This window comes from Pongo pygmaeus, chromosome 22 (assembly GCF_028885625.2).
Source record: "Pongo pygmaeus isolate AG05252 chromosome 22, NHGRI_mPonPyg2-v2.0_pri, whole genome shotgun sequence".
Lineage (NCBI taxonomy): Eukaryota > Metazoa > Chordata > Mammalia > Primates > Hominidae > Pongo > Pongo pygmaeus.
The window spans coordinates 45,453,977-45,469,196 of NC_072395.2; the positions used below are offsets into that span (position 1 = coordinate 45,453,977).

The 15,220-nt window shown below is 46.9% G+C and overlaps 1 protein-coding gene across 4 annotated transcripts; it reads right to left on the reverse strand.

The window, feature by feature from the left end:
* Positions 1 to 532: 532 nt before the first annotated feature.
* On the reverse strand, positions 533 to 13,499 carry CFAP298 (cilia and flagella associated protein 298). Of its 4 annotated transcripts, XM_054468507.2 has the most exons (7): positions 12,120 to 13,499; positions 8,715 to 8,882; positions 6,536 to 6,603; positions 2,990 to 3,148; positions 2,025 to 2,156; positions 1,139 to 1,234; positions 533 to 838 (listed from the first exon to the last, which is right to left on the reverse strand). In XM_054468507.2, exons 1-7 carry the CDS (start codon positions 12,256 to 12,258, stop codon positions 728 to 730), a joined length of 873 nt encoding a protein of 290 aa, XP_054324482.1. In that variant the 5' UTR covers positions 12,259 to 13,499; the 3' UTR covers positions 533 to 727. The 4 variants fall into 4 exon arrangements, with proteins under 4 accessions (XP_054324482.1, XP_054324484.1, XP_054324483.1 ...); XM_054468509.2 differs by lacking the exon at positions 8,715 to 8,882; XM_054468508.2 differs by lacking the exon at positions 1,139 to 1,234.
* Positions 13,500 to 15,220: the final 1,721 nt, after the last annotated feature.

The following is a 15,220-nucleotide window of genomic DNA, read 5'->3' on the forward strand; positions in this document are numbered from 1 at the left end:
GAAACAACACCCCAGCTGACACAGGTCTCTGGATTTTAAGAGTATCTAGCAATGCTCATGGAAAATCTCAAGGCATCCTACATTGCACACTTCCTAAATATGCATTGGAAGTATCTGTGGTCCTGTTGTTCACTGGCCTCAAGAACTGTGTTATTCGGGTAAGCCTTTTTTTTTTTTTTTTTTTTTTTTTGAGACAGTCTTACCCTTGTCGCCCAGGCTGGAGTGCAGTGGCACGATCTCGGCTCACTGCAACCTCTGCCTCCCGGGTTCAAGCAATTCTCCTGCCTCAGCCTCCCAAGTAGCTGGGACTACAGGCGCGTGCCACCACACCCATCTAATTTTTTGTATTTTTAGTAGAGACGGGGTTTCACCGTGTTAGCCTGGATGGTCTCGATCTCCTGACCTCGTGATCCATCCGCCTCGGCCTCCCAAAGTGTTGGGATTACAGGCGTGAGCCACCGCGCCTGGCCAAAAGTTTAGTATTTTATCAAAGAAAACCGTGACATACTAAATAGTCCTGAAACAAAAACGATTTACACATTTTCTTCTATGTATTTATTAAGTTCTAAAACCTTGAATAACTGCTATTTTAAAAATTCACACTAAAAGAAAACTAGAAATGTTAACATCTTTTACAGAGGGCAGTAAGTGGCCTTTTTTTTCAAATTATAATTGCCTAGGAGAAAGGTGAGCTAATCTCTTTGGAAGTGTCATCAGCTGGTGAACTTCATCTTGGTCTCCACTTTATGTCTTTCACCCCATGAAAATGTCTTTTCAAAGCAGTGTTATCCGCCCATGGTGAGTTTAAACAGGCATCGTCATCATTTTCTTCCAATCTCTGGAAATAAATATGTTTTATTCAGGCAGGCATTTCAGGAAAGTGTTTTGCACATAAAGAGACTGAAGAAAGAGTCCATGACTGACCTCCCCCTCTCCCTGCCCTCTAGGAGCAGGACACTTCCATGTCTAACACCGGGGGACACCTGGCAGGACCCTGACAGACATGCAGAGACAGAAGCTCTAGAAAGACCCCTCCCCGGCATTCTGCAGAGCTCACCGCTCCCCACCAGCCCCAGGTAAGGCACACAAGCTATGTGTGGACGCCAGCACTGCAGAAAGCCCATCTGTCCCCCGCTACCTTGAGCTCCTCTTGTCTTCTGTGATAGTACAGCATCAGCTGCTTCTGCTCCTCACTGCTAATAATAGGCTCTCGGGCTGGAGCTCCCTGTCCCCTCTGCAAAGAGGAGAGCAGAGCAAATTGTGGATTAAGGTGTTCTTAGGGTGACAATCCTGAAGTTACAACAAATGTTTTACAATTGCCTTTGCCAGCTGCTAAAGATAAACAGGTCCCCCACGTCTCATCACCCAAAGTGAAGCATCAAGGGAAGCCTTGGTCTTGAGCAGCCCTGAGCCCTGGACTCTCACTGTGTGGAGACCAGAGGCTGCATGATGCCACCTCTGTCTTGACCATTCCCAAGGCAGACACTGCAGGCAGGTCCAGTGGGAAAGGGAGGATGCTCAGAGCCACAGACTCTGGATCTACATATGGTGGAGGGCCCCATTTCCCCAAAATCACAGCCTAGTGATGTAGGAGCACCCACAAAACCAAGGTGGCCCCTCAGGTTACAGCGCTACACGATGTCCTTCAAAGGTCTTAAACCTTTCCTCCTCCCCCTCCTGTACACAGCATCAGCAGTTTGAAAAAGCCTGAAATCAGTGTCGGGCAAAATTTTACATTTCAAGGAACATATTTGTTTACTTGCAGCCCTATTTTTAAGCTTGAAATTAACATAGTCTATTTCCTCTCCCCCACATATTAAAACAAACTCAGATATTGCTAATCAATCCATATTTTCTTCCAGTTTTTGTTGGTGTGCAGGAAGAGGATATTTTTAGTAAACCCGAGCCAATAGGATTAAAATATTTGTACCAGTAGTTTAAATCTTTCAGATTCACTGTACATTTTTATCAGTTTGAAAGGAAATAACAAAAAATACTGACATGTTAAAGCAAAAAGTACTTACTTGCTGAATCTTGGCGATAATTTTCGTTTTTTCATTTTTCCCCACGTAGTCTGAAAGCTTCTTTGTTCTTCTCAGCTCCTTGGCTGCCCACCACAGCTGCGCCTCTGACTCTTTAATGACGTTGAGCCCTGCCTGGGGCCAATCGTAAGAACTGGCTTGACTGTGTGTTCCCACCCAGGGGGCAGAGCCCAGCTGAGCCCCTCCCAGCAGGGGGCAGGGGACAGATTTCTCCCTGTGCTCACCATGGGAGGCCTGACTCCCCCACCTCACTCTAAGTCCTTGCTGACTTTAGTACCTTCTCTGTTAAGTTTCCACTCATGCCCTGACTCAGTTAACTTCCTCCTCTGGACAACAGGGAGATCCTATCTCATTTGCACCTTGATCCATACAGTTTGTCTTAGACAGATCTGTAGGCCACTGCCAGGGAAGGGCACTGGCATCGTGCTGGGTGTTTAAATCGAGGTATAAAGGGGCTGCCTGTTTACTTCTGCATATTCCATTTATTTAACATGGCTTAGACAAACAATATTGTCCAATAGAATAAGAAGTGAGAAAACCCAAGGAAAATGGAACATGAGGGTCAGAAAATAACATGAAGCAACACGTAAGACTAGAAACACAAATTTCCATGCAAAGGGACTGATGCATTTGGGTAGAAATAGGAAGAAATTAGGTAGCTGGCTTCCTAGCAGCCAAAGACAGTGGAAATGTTTTCAGTCTCTCCTGATGAGGGGCCTCACAAACTGCGTCCACTGCCTCCTGTGTGTGGGGCCAAACCCCTCACTCATGAGTACCCACTCTCAGGGGCTGCTCCTGAATTCAGAGCTCTGCTCTGAAGCAGGGCATAGCAAACCTGAAAGCTGTGTAGGGAGCAAAACACTACATCCAGAAGAGGGGCGTCAAATCTTAAGGGCTTTGGGGGCCAAGAACTCACTCTCCAGAGTGCCCACCCAAGAACTATGTACCTGTGTTCCCGACAAGTCTTCCTTATTTTCAAACTCCATGCGGATGGGATCATACGGTGGCAACCCCATGGGGTAAACAATCATCACCGCGCCTCGAAGCTGGTCCAAGGCATCTTTCACCATCTCCATGGTAACACAGACACCGGCTTCCACTTGTTTCTGCAAGCAGAAAGGCATCGTTATCTACAGTGTGGCTAATCAATTCAGTAAATTCGATCAAGATCTTGTACAAGACCCTTGCCAGATACTGCCAGAGCAACAAAAAGAAATCAAACAGTTCTTGCTCCCAGAGTGACTACCATCTATTTCAGGGGCTGAGCCAAGCACACCGTGGCCTGTATTATAAAGCAGACAGTGAGCAGCACTGAGCACGGAGTACAATGAAGTGCAAAGAATTCTCCAAGGAGAAAGAGCCCAATGCTGGCAGCACAGATGGCGGTGAGGATCGGGAGATACGGCAGGGGGAGCAGGCACCGCAGGTGGGCCTCGAAATGCAGACGGGCTGAAAAGGTAGAGATGGCAGCAGGTGCTTCAGGACAAGCTGAAACAAAGAAAAGCAGGTGCCAGCTCCCTCAGCATGGGGCAGGAAGGACAGGAGAGGATGAGGCCAGCTCTAGCTGGATCAGCTGGAGTTTGTTTTTGAATGGCCACAAAAGCCAGGCTGGAGTTCACGTTTCCTCTGTTAGGCCACAGGAAGCAACTGCCTTTTCTGGGAAGGAGTGGTAATGTTGAGAGATTTATCTTGTAGCTGGTATAGAACACACCTAGTTGGCCAGATGTGGTGGCTCACACCTTATGTAATCCCAGCACTTTGGGAGGCTGAGGTGGGCGAATCACCTGAGGTCAGCAGTTCAAGACCAGCCTGGCCAACATGGCAAAACCCTGTCTGTACTAAAAATACAAAAATTAGCTGGGCGTGGTGGCAGGTGCCTGTAGTCCCAGCTACTCGGGAGGCTGAGGCAGGAGAATCGCTTGAACCTGGGAGGCAAAGGTTGGAGTAAGCCAAAATCGTGCCACTGTACTCCAGCTTGGGCAACAGAATAAGACTCTGCCTCAAAAAAAAAGAACAGACCTAGTTGGAGGGAGACCAGGTAGCAGGCTCTGAAGAGTACAGAGGAAAGTGTGATGAAATAACAAATATATCTGGTCTTTGCTACTCAGTTCCAGGCACAGAGCTCCAAAACTCTTGGAATTTCCTGAGTGACAGGAGTGTCTTGTTATTTATAATGAGCCCCTTCTCACCATACCTGAGCTTGTGCTAATACAGTAACCTGTAGTCAGTGCTGGGTTTCAAGGAAGGGGCTGGCTGTGACTGGGAGACCAAGCACATAATTAGAGGGGTGGAGCTTTCGGCCTCAATCCCTTCCTCCACCTCCAGGGGCTAGAGGTTGGGATCAAACACGTGGCCAGTGGTTTAAGGGATCAAACACGTGGCCAGTGGTTTAAGCAATCATGCCTACTGAACAAAAACGCCACAAAAATCCCAGACATCATGGCTCAGTGAAGCTTCCTGATTGGTGAAGACGTTGACGTGCCGGGTGACGCGCATCAATGGGGGCGTTGTGGGAAGCTCCAAATTTGTAGTCAAGCTGGACACAAGTATCGGTGGCCTGGGGACCTTAAGTGCAGCTGGTGTCTGAAATAAGAGGATCCTTGTTGGTGATCTTGCCCTTTAACTTGTGGGGTCTCATGCTAACTCCAGGCAGTTAGTGTCAGCATTGACGGATCTGCCCTTGACCTGTGGGGTCTGTGCTGTCTCTGAGTAGTTAGTGTCGGTATGGAATTGAACTGACTGGCAGGACCCCCAGTGGACATCAGCATGCAGAAGGCTACAGGAGAGCCTTAAAGAAAGCCAGAGCTGTGGAAGTGAAAGGAAGAGGTGGATTTAAGAGGCATCATGGGAGCAGATGGTACAGAACCCCACTTCAAACCTAGAGGTGACAGAAGGGAGAAGTGTTGAAGATGACACTGAGGATTTGGCCTATAAAACCAAGACATTGCGGTTCTGTTACTGGAAACAGAGAAGTTCATAGGAGGTGCTGATTCTCAGGGACAGAACACAGAGGGAGAGGAGTGAGGAAGCAAAGAGCTCATTTCTAGAAAACTGGACTTCAAAGTGCTGACCGGGTGTTCAGATAGAACCATCTCGCAACCAGCTGGAAATTCAGGTTGCAAGTGAAGCAAGATGTCAGGGGGAAAGGATAGAAGCTTCAGAGTTATCTGCAGAGGGTGGAATTTGCATTTGGCAGAGTAGATAAGATACCGAGGGAGGAAGAAGGCCAAGGATAAAAAGTACTTTCAGAAGTACACAGGCAAAGGGGAGAAGTGAGGCAACCGAGAGAGGAGTTCCACAGCAAAGTGTGGGGAGAAGGGTGCAGAACAACGGCCAGACCACTGTTTTCTTGCCATGGCCTGAGATGTGCTCACATGCCTAGATGCCATCACCACGCAAACACTGGACTCAACCAAGGCCTCTCCTGTAGAGCTTCATAAAGCCTTTACTATATTAACAGGCACAGAGCTTCAGGGCAGCCTTTGCTGAGGCTCTTCAAAGGTTAGTCAAAAGCTTGATGAGTTTGCGAAATATTCGTTTAAAAATAACAGTTCTGCTGAGCAAATCAGGAGAAGCAGAAGAAAAAGTGGTTATCAGTCGAGAGACTTGCAGTTGAGGGTGGCAGCAATTAATACCATCAACACACAAATACAAGCAACAGATACAGATACCACTTCTTTCAACAGCCTTAAATTCTTTTCCTCCAGATACACATTATCTGTATATCAATGCTATAAATTTATGCTCCTCCCTCTATAAACTAGCCTTTGTATAAAATGCTGAAGACCATTACAAAAAACCGATTTATATCAAATACATATTAAGTCAATCAAGTGTCTGGAGAGCTACTCTATGGCCACAATATTCAAATCTCCCCTACTTAACTTTGTTAAGTTCTTCAAAAAGGTAAAAGAAACGAAATCAACATTCGTATTATACATACTTGTATTATACGTGAACCTATATTTACATAAGCCAACAAAAATTTGTGTCTGCCTGGAGGAACGGAGAGGCCTCTTGGCAACCGTCAGGATTATGAAAGGAAAAGCTACGGCCTACCCCAAATACGCTTGTTTCCTTTGCCTCTGGAAGGCTGAAAGAGAAGGCTGGCTGAGAGGCAACTCTGGAAGCCAGAGTTGGAGTTTTATCTCAAAAGACAAGTTTTAGGCCGGGCGCAGTGGCTCATGCCTGTAATCCCAGCACTTTGGGAGGCCAAGACAGGCAGATCACCTGAGATCAGGAGTTCGAGACCAGCTTGACCAACATGGAGAAACCCCGTCTCTACTAAAAATACAAAATTAGCTGGGCATGGTGGTGCATGCCTGTAATCCCAGCTACTCGGGAGGCTGAGGCAGGAGAATTGCTTGAACCCGGGAGGTGGAGGTTGCGGTGAGCCAAGATCACGCCATCACACTCCAGCCTGGGCAACAAAGGCGAAATTCCATCTCCAAAAAAAAAAAACAAGTTTTAGAGCATCATTTAAAAAAGCCAACCTTAGATATTATTGCTTTGGCTTCTTCCATAGTCTTCTTTAACACTTGCTTCATTTTCTCATTTGGAGCTATAAAAATAAAAAGGAGAGAGGGAGTGAGAGCTGTCAAATACAAAGCCTCTAAAACTCTTCTGAAATATCTCAATCCCTTCTGTCTGAGTCGGGGGTAAGTGAACTGAGAGAGTGCGAGTGTGGAATTTAGGGAAGAGAGGCAAGAAACCTGGCTGCCGGAAGTCAGGTGAAGATCTCTTCCCAACAGCAGAGACCTGGAGTGTGCTTTATGCAAAGTGGCAAAGGCTACAAAAAACAGAAATGCAAGTTGTTGGATAAACAGAACTGGTGAACTTTTTCTGGAAAGGGCCAGAGAGTAAATATTTGAGGCTTTGCAGGTACACAGTCTTGTTGGGTGGGATAACTCAGCTCTGCCACCATAGCACAAGAGCAGACAATACTTAAATAAATGGGGTGGCTGCATCTCCACACAATTTTACTTACAATAAGCAACTGGCTAAATTTGGCCTATAGCCCATAATTTGGTGACCCCTAGATCAGGAAAAAATAATAACTTGAAAGCTTAGAAGCAAAAAAAAAAAAAAAAAATGAAGATGGAATGCTCAAACCTAGGGAAAATGGGGCAAGTTGAAACCATACATTCCTAGAAATAACAGTATTAATTAGACATTGAAAATATTAGAAATACAAGATTGTATTATAATAGAAGTGGTTAGGCTGGGCATAGTGGCTCACGCCTGTAATCCCAGCACTTTGGGAGGCCAAGGCAGGTGGATCACCTGAGGTCAGGAGTTCGAGACCAGCCTGGGCAACATGCTGAAACCCTGTCTCTACAAAAAATACAAAAATTAGCCAGGCTTGGTAGCAGGCACGTATAATCCCAGCTACTCTGGAGGCTGAGGCAGGAGAATCGCTGGAACCCAGGAGGCAGAGGTTGCAGTGAGCCAAGATTGCGCCACTGCACTCCAGCCTGGGCAACAGAGTGAGACTCGGTCTCAAAAAAAAAAAAAAAAACAAGTGGTTAATTTAAGAACATATTACATATTGGTTTAATGATGAATAATGAACTGTTAACTGGTTCTCATATTTTTTTTCTTCATCTTACCACATTTCTTATGTAAGAAAGATGTGGAAGACAACCATTTCTCAGGTTAACGTTCAAAGGAAATAATACCAGGAATTCTTACTATCCCTGATATTTAAAAAAATGTATTTTTGAGCTGGTAAAGGCCTTGCAGGAATACTGTTCTTTTACTCCTAACAGTGTTTTATGGCTGATCAATTACAGTGTTTTAAATGGAGCTTTTAATGCAGGTTAAAAAGAATAAGCTATCAAAAAGGATTATCAATTCCACATGATCAGCCAAACACTGAAAGGAGAAGAATTTCCTCAGTGTTTTGCCATGTACTGAAGTGCTCTGCCCCAGAGAGAGGCATGTCCTTGATCAGGGAAGTCCATGTGCTGACATGCTTTCCCTTTCCTCTTTCACACAGTCCATCTCAAAAGATCCCCCAACATCTGTGAACAGTAACAAAACAAAACTCTGAATACATTTCAGTGAGTACCTGCCAACAATTATTAGGTGGAACCACATGAAATTGCCAATACTCAACCATTTTTGACCTACAGAAGGGAAAGGGTCATTTCATCCGGTTCGTCGAACACATTTAAAAGCAAGTTGCAACTTATTAAGAGCAAGACAAAAGCTTCCTTTATCTACCTAATTCATCCTAGATTAGAGTTTTACCACAGGAGCTATAAAGTACAGTATTTTGTAAGTCTGTAGAGAAATGACGAGGTCAATTTTTGAATGTAAAGAACTGCTTTCTCACGCCCATAATCCCAGCACTTTGCGATGCCGAGGTGGGCAGATCACCTGAGGTCAGGAGTTCGAGACCAGCCTGGCCAACATGGCAAAACCCCGTCTCTACTAAAAATACAAAAATTAGCCAGGCTTGGTGGCACATGCCTGTAGTCCCAGCTACTCAGGAGGCTGAGGCAGGAGAATCGCTTGAACCTGGAAGATGGAGGTGGCAGTGAGCTGAGATTGCACCACTGCACTCCAGTCTGGGCTAGAGCAAGAGTCCGTCTCAAAAAAAAAAAAAGGAACTGTTTTCATACTTATGCCTATATCAAGCATGCACATAGAAGAGAAATCCTCACTTACCTTGCCCATTCCTTCGTCCAATATCATCCTTTTTAAATACTGCACCTCCACTGGGTACACATTTTTCACCCCATTCATCCTTCAATTTCAATTCTTCAATCTGATCATCAGTCAGTCCTTGCATATTAGGAGGGAGAAATATGCCATGTTCGGCTAATTCTTCCATTTCTTAAAAATAAGTGAAAGACGGTATCACAATCCTAACACCTCATACCCTATTGGAATGTCAGCTCCAAAGAGCCAGAGGTCTTGCCTATCTGGCTCACTATTTTGTGGAACAAACATTTATATGCCACTTGCTAAGTGCCAGGCCTGGGGTGGACCCTTGACAAAGAGTCACTGATCCATCCTCAGCCAACAGCACAGAGAGCTCAGGAGCTCACCCCAAGTCCCAGGCAGTTGGCCTGTAGATTGAGTGCTCCAATCATTTGTGGTACGATGTGTTTTCTGGAACTCAGGGAGGGCAAAATTACTATTCATTGAACGCCTGAATATATATTCACATGGGTTTTATAGTTTTCCAAGTGCACTCACATGGACTATCTCATTTAATTTAACCTTATACATTCCCCCTACCTTTCTTAATTTACGATTGTATCATGTCAGGCTCACTCAGATGACACATATGCAGCCGATATCTTTTTTTTTTTTTTTTTTTTTGAGATGGAATCTCACTGTGTCACCCAGGCTGGAGTGCAGTGGCACGATCTCAGGCTCACTGAAACCTCCAACTCACGGGTTCAAGTGATTTTCCTGCCTCAGCTTCCTGAGTAGCTGGGATTACAGGTGTCCACCACCACGCCCGGCTAATTTTTGTATTTTAATAGAGACAGGGTTTCGCCATGTTGACCAAGCTGGTCTTGAACTCCTGACCTCAAGTGATCCACCCGCCTCGGCCTCCCAAAGCACTGGGATTACAGGCATGAGCCACCGCGCCTGGCCTGAGACCTTCTATAAAACTTCATGTCAATGCTCCATAAACAATTTATACAAATCAGTGGGGAGGATTTAAAGAAGCTTATACCCGTCAAAGGTAGCAGAGATGGGACAAGGGACTTGGTTTTCTAGTATCATGTTCACTATTCATATGCATGGCTATTTTTCCTAATCGTTATATATTCACCCCACAACCAGTCCACATTTTAACCTTGCAAAATTGCCTTCCTTCCTTTCTCCCTCTCTCCTTCCTTCCTGTGAAGGAGGCACCTGGATCTCGGTGTTCCCATAACATTGTGTGAAGACATCACCTGACCTGTAATAATACAGTATTATGAACAAATGGTGTAATTGAATGGGATGTTTATTGTCTCCCTCTCCACCACAGTCTAAGCTACTTATTTCTTAAAAATAAGGGAAAGTTAGACAACATCTATCACAGTCATCATTATAACACCTCATACCCCATTGGAATGTTAGCTTCCAGGGGTCAGGGGCCTTGCCCATCTGGCTCACTATTTTATGAAACAAACATTTATATGCCACTTGCTATGTGCCAGACCTGGCCTTGGCCTTTGACACGGGGGGCACGGTACTGGTCTTATTCATCCTCGTCTTTTTTTTTCTTTGAGACAGGGTCTCACTCTGTCACCCAGGCAGGAGTGCAGTGGCGCGATCTCAGCTCACTGCAGCCATCTCAGCTCACTGCAGCATTGCCTCCCGGGTTCAACCAATTCTCACACCTCAGCCTCCCAAGTAGCTGGGACAACAGGCATGTGTCACCACGCCCAGCTCAGTTTTGTATTTTTAGTAGAGACTGGGTTTCACCATGTTGCCCAGGCTGGTCTAGAACTCCTAGGCTCAAGTGATCCGCCCGCCTCAGCCTCTCAAAGTGTCAGGATTACCCGTGTGAGCCACCGCGCCCGGCCCCATCCTTGTCTTCTGAAGGCTGAGCACTGGTGCAGAATAAATACACGAATTTTAAGCTCACTAATGTGACTCTTAGCATTCAGCACATTTCCAATTTATAACGTTATAGGAAAAGAAGATGAATTCCTTTTCTCCTCAAATGCTTTAACTTAAAAATAACATTTAATATTGCGTTTGTGTTGGAAGCTCAATTAAGAAACTACACATAAGTTTGATGAAAAGAACCATGACCCTCAGGAATTTCTCCACAGTGCAAAACTCACATATTCATATAATGTAATAAATACATTTCATAATAAATCACATATTCATGCAATTTGATGAATCACATAAATGAATATACTATTTATTGCAAATAGTTACGTTTGTATTTTCTATATATACACATGATAGTTATATAAACATTTAGTAATATCCTAGACCACATCAGGAAGTATCATTCCGTCAAGTTCAAAAACTGTGCTGTCTAATGCGGCAGCTACTCGCTCCACTTGGCGATTTAAATTTATTTAAATTAAAATGAGCCAGGCGCGATGGCTCACACTTGTAATCCTAGCACTTTGGGAGGCGGAGGCAGGCAGATCACCTGAGGTCAGGCGTTCGAGACCAGCCTGGCCAACATGATGAAACCCCGTCTCCACTAAAGATACAAATATTAGCTGGGCGTGGTGGTGTGCGCCTGTAATCCCAGATACTTGAGAGGCTGAGGCAGGAGAATAGCTTGAACGCGGGAGGCGAAGGTTGAGATCGGGCCGCTGCACTCCAGCCTGGGCGACAGTAAGACCCTGTCACACACACACACACACACTCTCTCTATATATTTATATTTATATATTTATATATATATTTATATATTTATATATATTTAATTAAAATGCAAATGTAAAATTCGGTTGTCTGGCCGCACTAGCCACATTCCAAATGCTCTACGGCCACAAGTGGCCGGCGGCTGCCCAATGGACAGCACAGATGGGGGCCCTTCCACCGCCAGAAAGTTCTGCGGGAAAGCGGGTGCCCTAGAACCTGCGCGGGGTAGGGAGACGGCGCTGCAACGCAACAGGCCGTTTCCAGGGCGGGGAAAGATCACCAAGGCTTCCTCAACTGTAAGGCGCCGTCCCAAAGCCAGCTGGCTCGCTGCTTTACATCGGGCGACTAAAAATAGTAAATTCAGCTTTTAAAAGCCCACCTAGTTCTCATCTCACCCCTCACACGTGATTAATTGCACTAAGTCTGCTGTTCAGCTCGGCCTTTCGGCTCCCTCCTCCCTCCCCAGCCCATTTCCACTTATTCGCAGCACCCCAAGTCCTGGCTCCGAGAGGCACCTGGGCCCACCTCCCAGCCGGGGGTGTCAGACAGGCCGGACCTTCTCCGGTTCCTTATTCATCTCCGGTTAACCCTAGTGTCCCGTTTCAACCCCGGCTGCTGCAAATCTCTTCAATAATCTTCACAAACCTGACCCCTCGGCCCACCCTGCCCCTCTTTATCCATCCCACGCCTGTCTCTCGATCTGTCCGGGACAAGCCCGCCCGCGAGCCTCACCTGAGCAGAGGCGCTGCACCTTGAGGCGCCCATTATAGACGCGGGCCACCTGCACCGTGAGCTCCTCCAGCTCGGTGCTCCCAGGCGCCTGCAGCAGGAACTGGCTCTCGTCGCCCCGCTTCACGTGCAGCAGAACCATGGCGGTCCCACTGAGGCGGTGAGAAGGCCCTGGCTGCGTGGCCCGCGGGTCCTGCCGGCCGAGGGTCGCCGGATCGCCAGCAGCGGCGACGCACTAACAGCCGCTCAGAGTCCGGAATCCCACGCTCCCTAGACCGCGGTGAGCGGGGGAAACGGCACTCGCTCCCGGAAGTGGATGTTGCCAAGAGCAACAGTGAACCGGAGATAGAGGAGCCGCCAGCTCAAGCTCAGAACCCAAGTGGGGGAGGCTGGGGTGCACCGAGGCCCAGCAATCCACACCCGTACCGAGCTGCGGCCGGGGAAACCACCCACACGGTCTGAGAGGACAGCTGATTGTGAACGGACCGGCGGAAGGAGATTCGCAGAACTCCTTCCCGGAAGTGACTGTTGTCGGGGCAACTGCCAAAACACAAACCAAGTCGCTGAAGGGGAGGGCGGACCTCCCAATCGACTGGTCTGGGGCCCGAGATTTCCACTCAGAGAGATACGTGGGCTGAGATGGGAGTTACTAGATGGGGAACGGGAAGTATGGCGGGAACCACAAGCGCCGAGTTCCGCAGCAGCCGCCCCACACCGCTCCACATACCAGCGTCCCTTCCGCCGCTTTCAGTCTCCACTTCCGGCAACGTTTCCACGCTGCTTCCGGCCTGGGAAAGTTTGGCGGCAGCGACCTAGAACTGAGTCTTGCCATTCGCTGCTGTTTGCGCGGGTCAGCTTTTCAGGACGGAGGGGCCAGGGCGAGTGTCCGCACTTCTTCGTTCGGGTTGATTTGGATGGCGTTGCTAGGGTACCTCCAGCGGCTCCTGCCAGAGCGACCCTCCCCGAAATATCCAGCCATCCTCCAGCGGACTCTTGCTGAACGCAGTCGGCGTCAGTCGCTGTTTATTCCGGGCCCCACAGATCCAGAGTCACTGCTCCCATGGAGCTTATATTTTAGTGTGACAAAAAGAAAACAAAAATAAATGGACAGGCCGGGAGCGGTGGCTCACGCGTGTAATCCCAACACTTAGGGAGGCCGAGGAGGGCGGATACCTGAGGTCAGGAGTTCGAAACCAGCCTGGCCAACATGGTGAAACCCCGTCTCTACTAAAAATACAAAAATTAGCCGAACGTAGTGGCGCGTGCCTGTAATTCCAGCTACTAGGGAGCCTGAGGTGGGAGAATTGCTTGAACCCGGGAGGCGGAGGTTGCAGTGAGCCTAGATCGCGCCACTACACTCCAGCCTCGGCGACAGAGTGAGACTGTCTCAAAAATAATAAATAAACAAACGGACAATACAAATTCAAATACAGATCTAAAGAAAACTAAACAGGTTGATGGACTTACGTTTGATGGTCAGGGAATGTACACCTGCGATATTGGGAGTAATATTATCGTCTCCCTCCCTGAATATTTAGAAAAATATCACAGTGGGGTGTACACACCTGCGATATTGGGAGTAATATCATCCCCTCCACCCAGGAAATTACTAACAAGGTCACGAGGGGGTGTACTCCCCCTGTGATATTGGGAGTAATGTTGTCCTCCCCAAACCTGGATGTTAGCAACAAGATAACAGAGGGGGTGTACACACCCTGCGATATTGGAAGTAATATGATCCTCTCCCCCCCGGATATTGGGAAAAATATCACAGCGCGGGTATACATTTCCTACGCTGTTGGGAGTAATATTCTTTTCCTCTCTGGATATCAGGAACAATATCACAGGGGTGGTGTACATTTCCTTCAATATGGGGAGTAATATCATCCTCTCCCCGTTGGGATACTAGGAACAATATCCCAGGGAGTGTCCACCCTCTGCGATATTGGGAGTAATATCATCCTGTTTCCTCGGATATTAGACACAATATCACAAAAAGGTGTACACTCCCTGCAATATTGGGAGTGATATCATACTCTCCTTCCCTGGATATTAGAAAACAATATCATCAGGGGTGAACACCCCCTGCGATAATGGCAGTGATATATTCTTTTTTTCTTTCTTTTTTTTTTTTTGAAACAGTTTCACTCTTGCTGCCCAGGCTGGAGTGCAATGGCACGATCTCGGCTCACTGCAACCTCTGCCTCCTGTATTCAAGCGATTCTCCTGTCTCAGCCTTCCAGGTAGCTGGGATTACAGGCATGCGCTACCACGCCCGGCTAATTTTTTTTTTTTTTTTTTTTTTTTTTTTTTGTATTTTTAGTAGAGACAGTGTTTCTCCATATTGGTCAGGCTGGTCTTGAACTCCCGACCTCAGGTGATCCACCTGCTTCAGCCTCCCAAAGTGCTGGGATTACAGGCGTGAGCGATCGCGCCCAGCCACCACTTAGCATTTTCATTTTACATTTGTTGAAGTTACAGATTTATACACACATTGATTGCTGCTTTATTATACACTTGCATATACATAACATGGGAAATAGAAAAGAATAAAATGGGCACAGTATCCCTAAAGTTTCACATTCCGAAACATTTTTAAAATATTTGCTTTTTAGAAATTTGTTTCAATTAAGAAACTGTGGTATACACACCCAATGAAGTATTATTCAGCCTAAAAAGGAATAAAATCCTCTCCACTGCAGAAAAAATGGATGAGATTGCAGGTCTGTATGTTAAGTGAAATAAGCCAGGCACAGAATGACAAATATTACATGTCCTCACTTACACGTAGGAACAAAAAAGAAAATCTTGGCCAGGTGTGGTGGCTCAGGCCTGTAATCCCAGCACTTTGGGAGGCCGAGTTGCACACACTACTTGAGGCCAGGAGTTTGAGAGCAGCCTGGACAACATGCTGAAACCCCGTCTCTACTAAAAACACAAACAATTAGCCAGGCGTGGTGACGCGTGCCTGTAGTCTCAGCTACTCGGAAGGCTGAGGCCCAAGAAGCGCTTGAACTCGGGAGGCGGAGGTTGCGGTGAGCCTGGATTGTGCCTGTATGCTCCAGTCTGGGCAATAGAAAGACACTCCATCACACACCTACACA

Coding starts and splice junctions, on each gene's coding strand:
- CFAP298 (XM_054468507.2), bottom strand. CDS start 12,258: ATGGTTCTGCTGCACGTGAAGCGGGGCGACGAGAGCCAGTTCCTGCTG. Junction 6,604..8,714: donor TGGACGAAGGAATGGGCAAG/GTAAGTGAGGAT, acceptor TTATTTTTATAG/CTCCAAATGAGAAAATGAAG. Junction 1,235..2,024: donor TTATCGCCAAGATTCAGCAA/GTAAGTACTTTT, acceptor TCCTCTTTGCAG/AGGGGACAGGGAGCTCCAGC.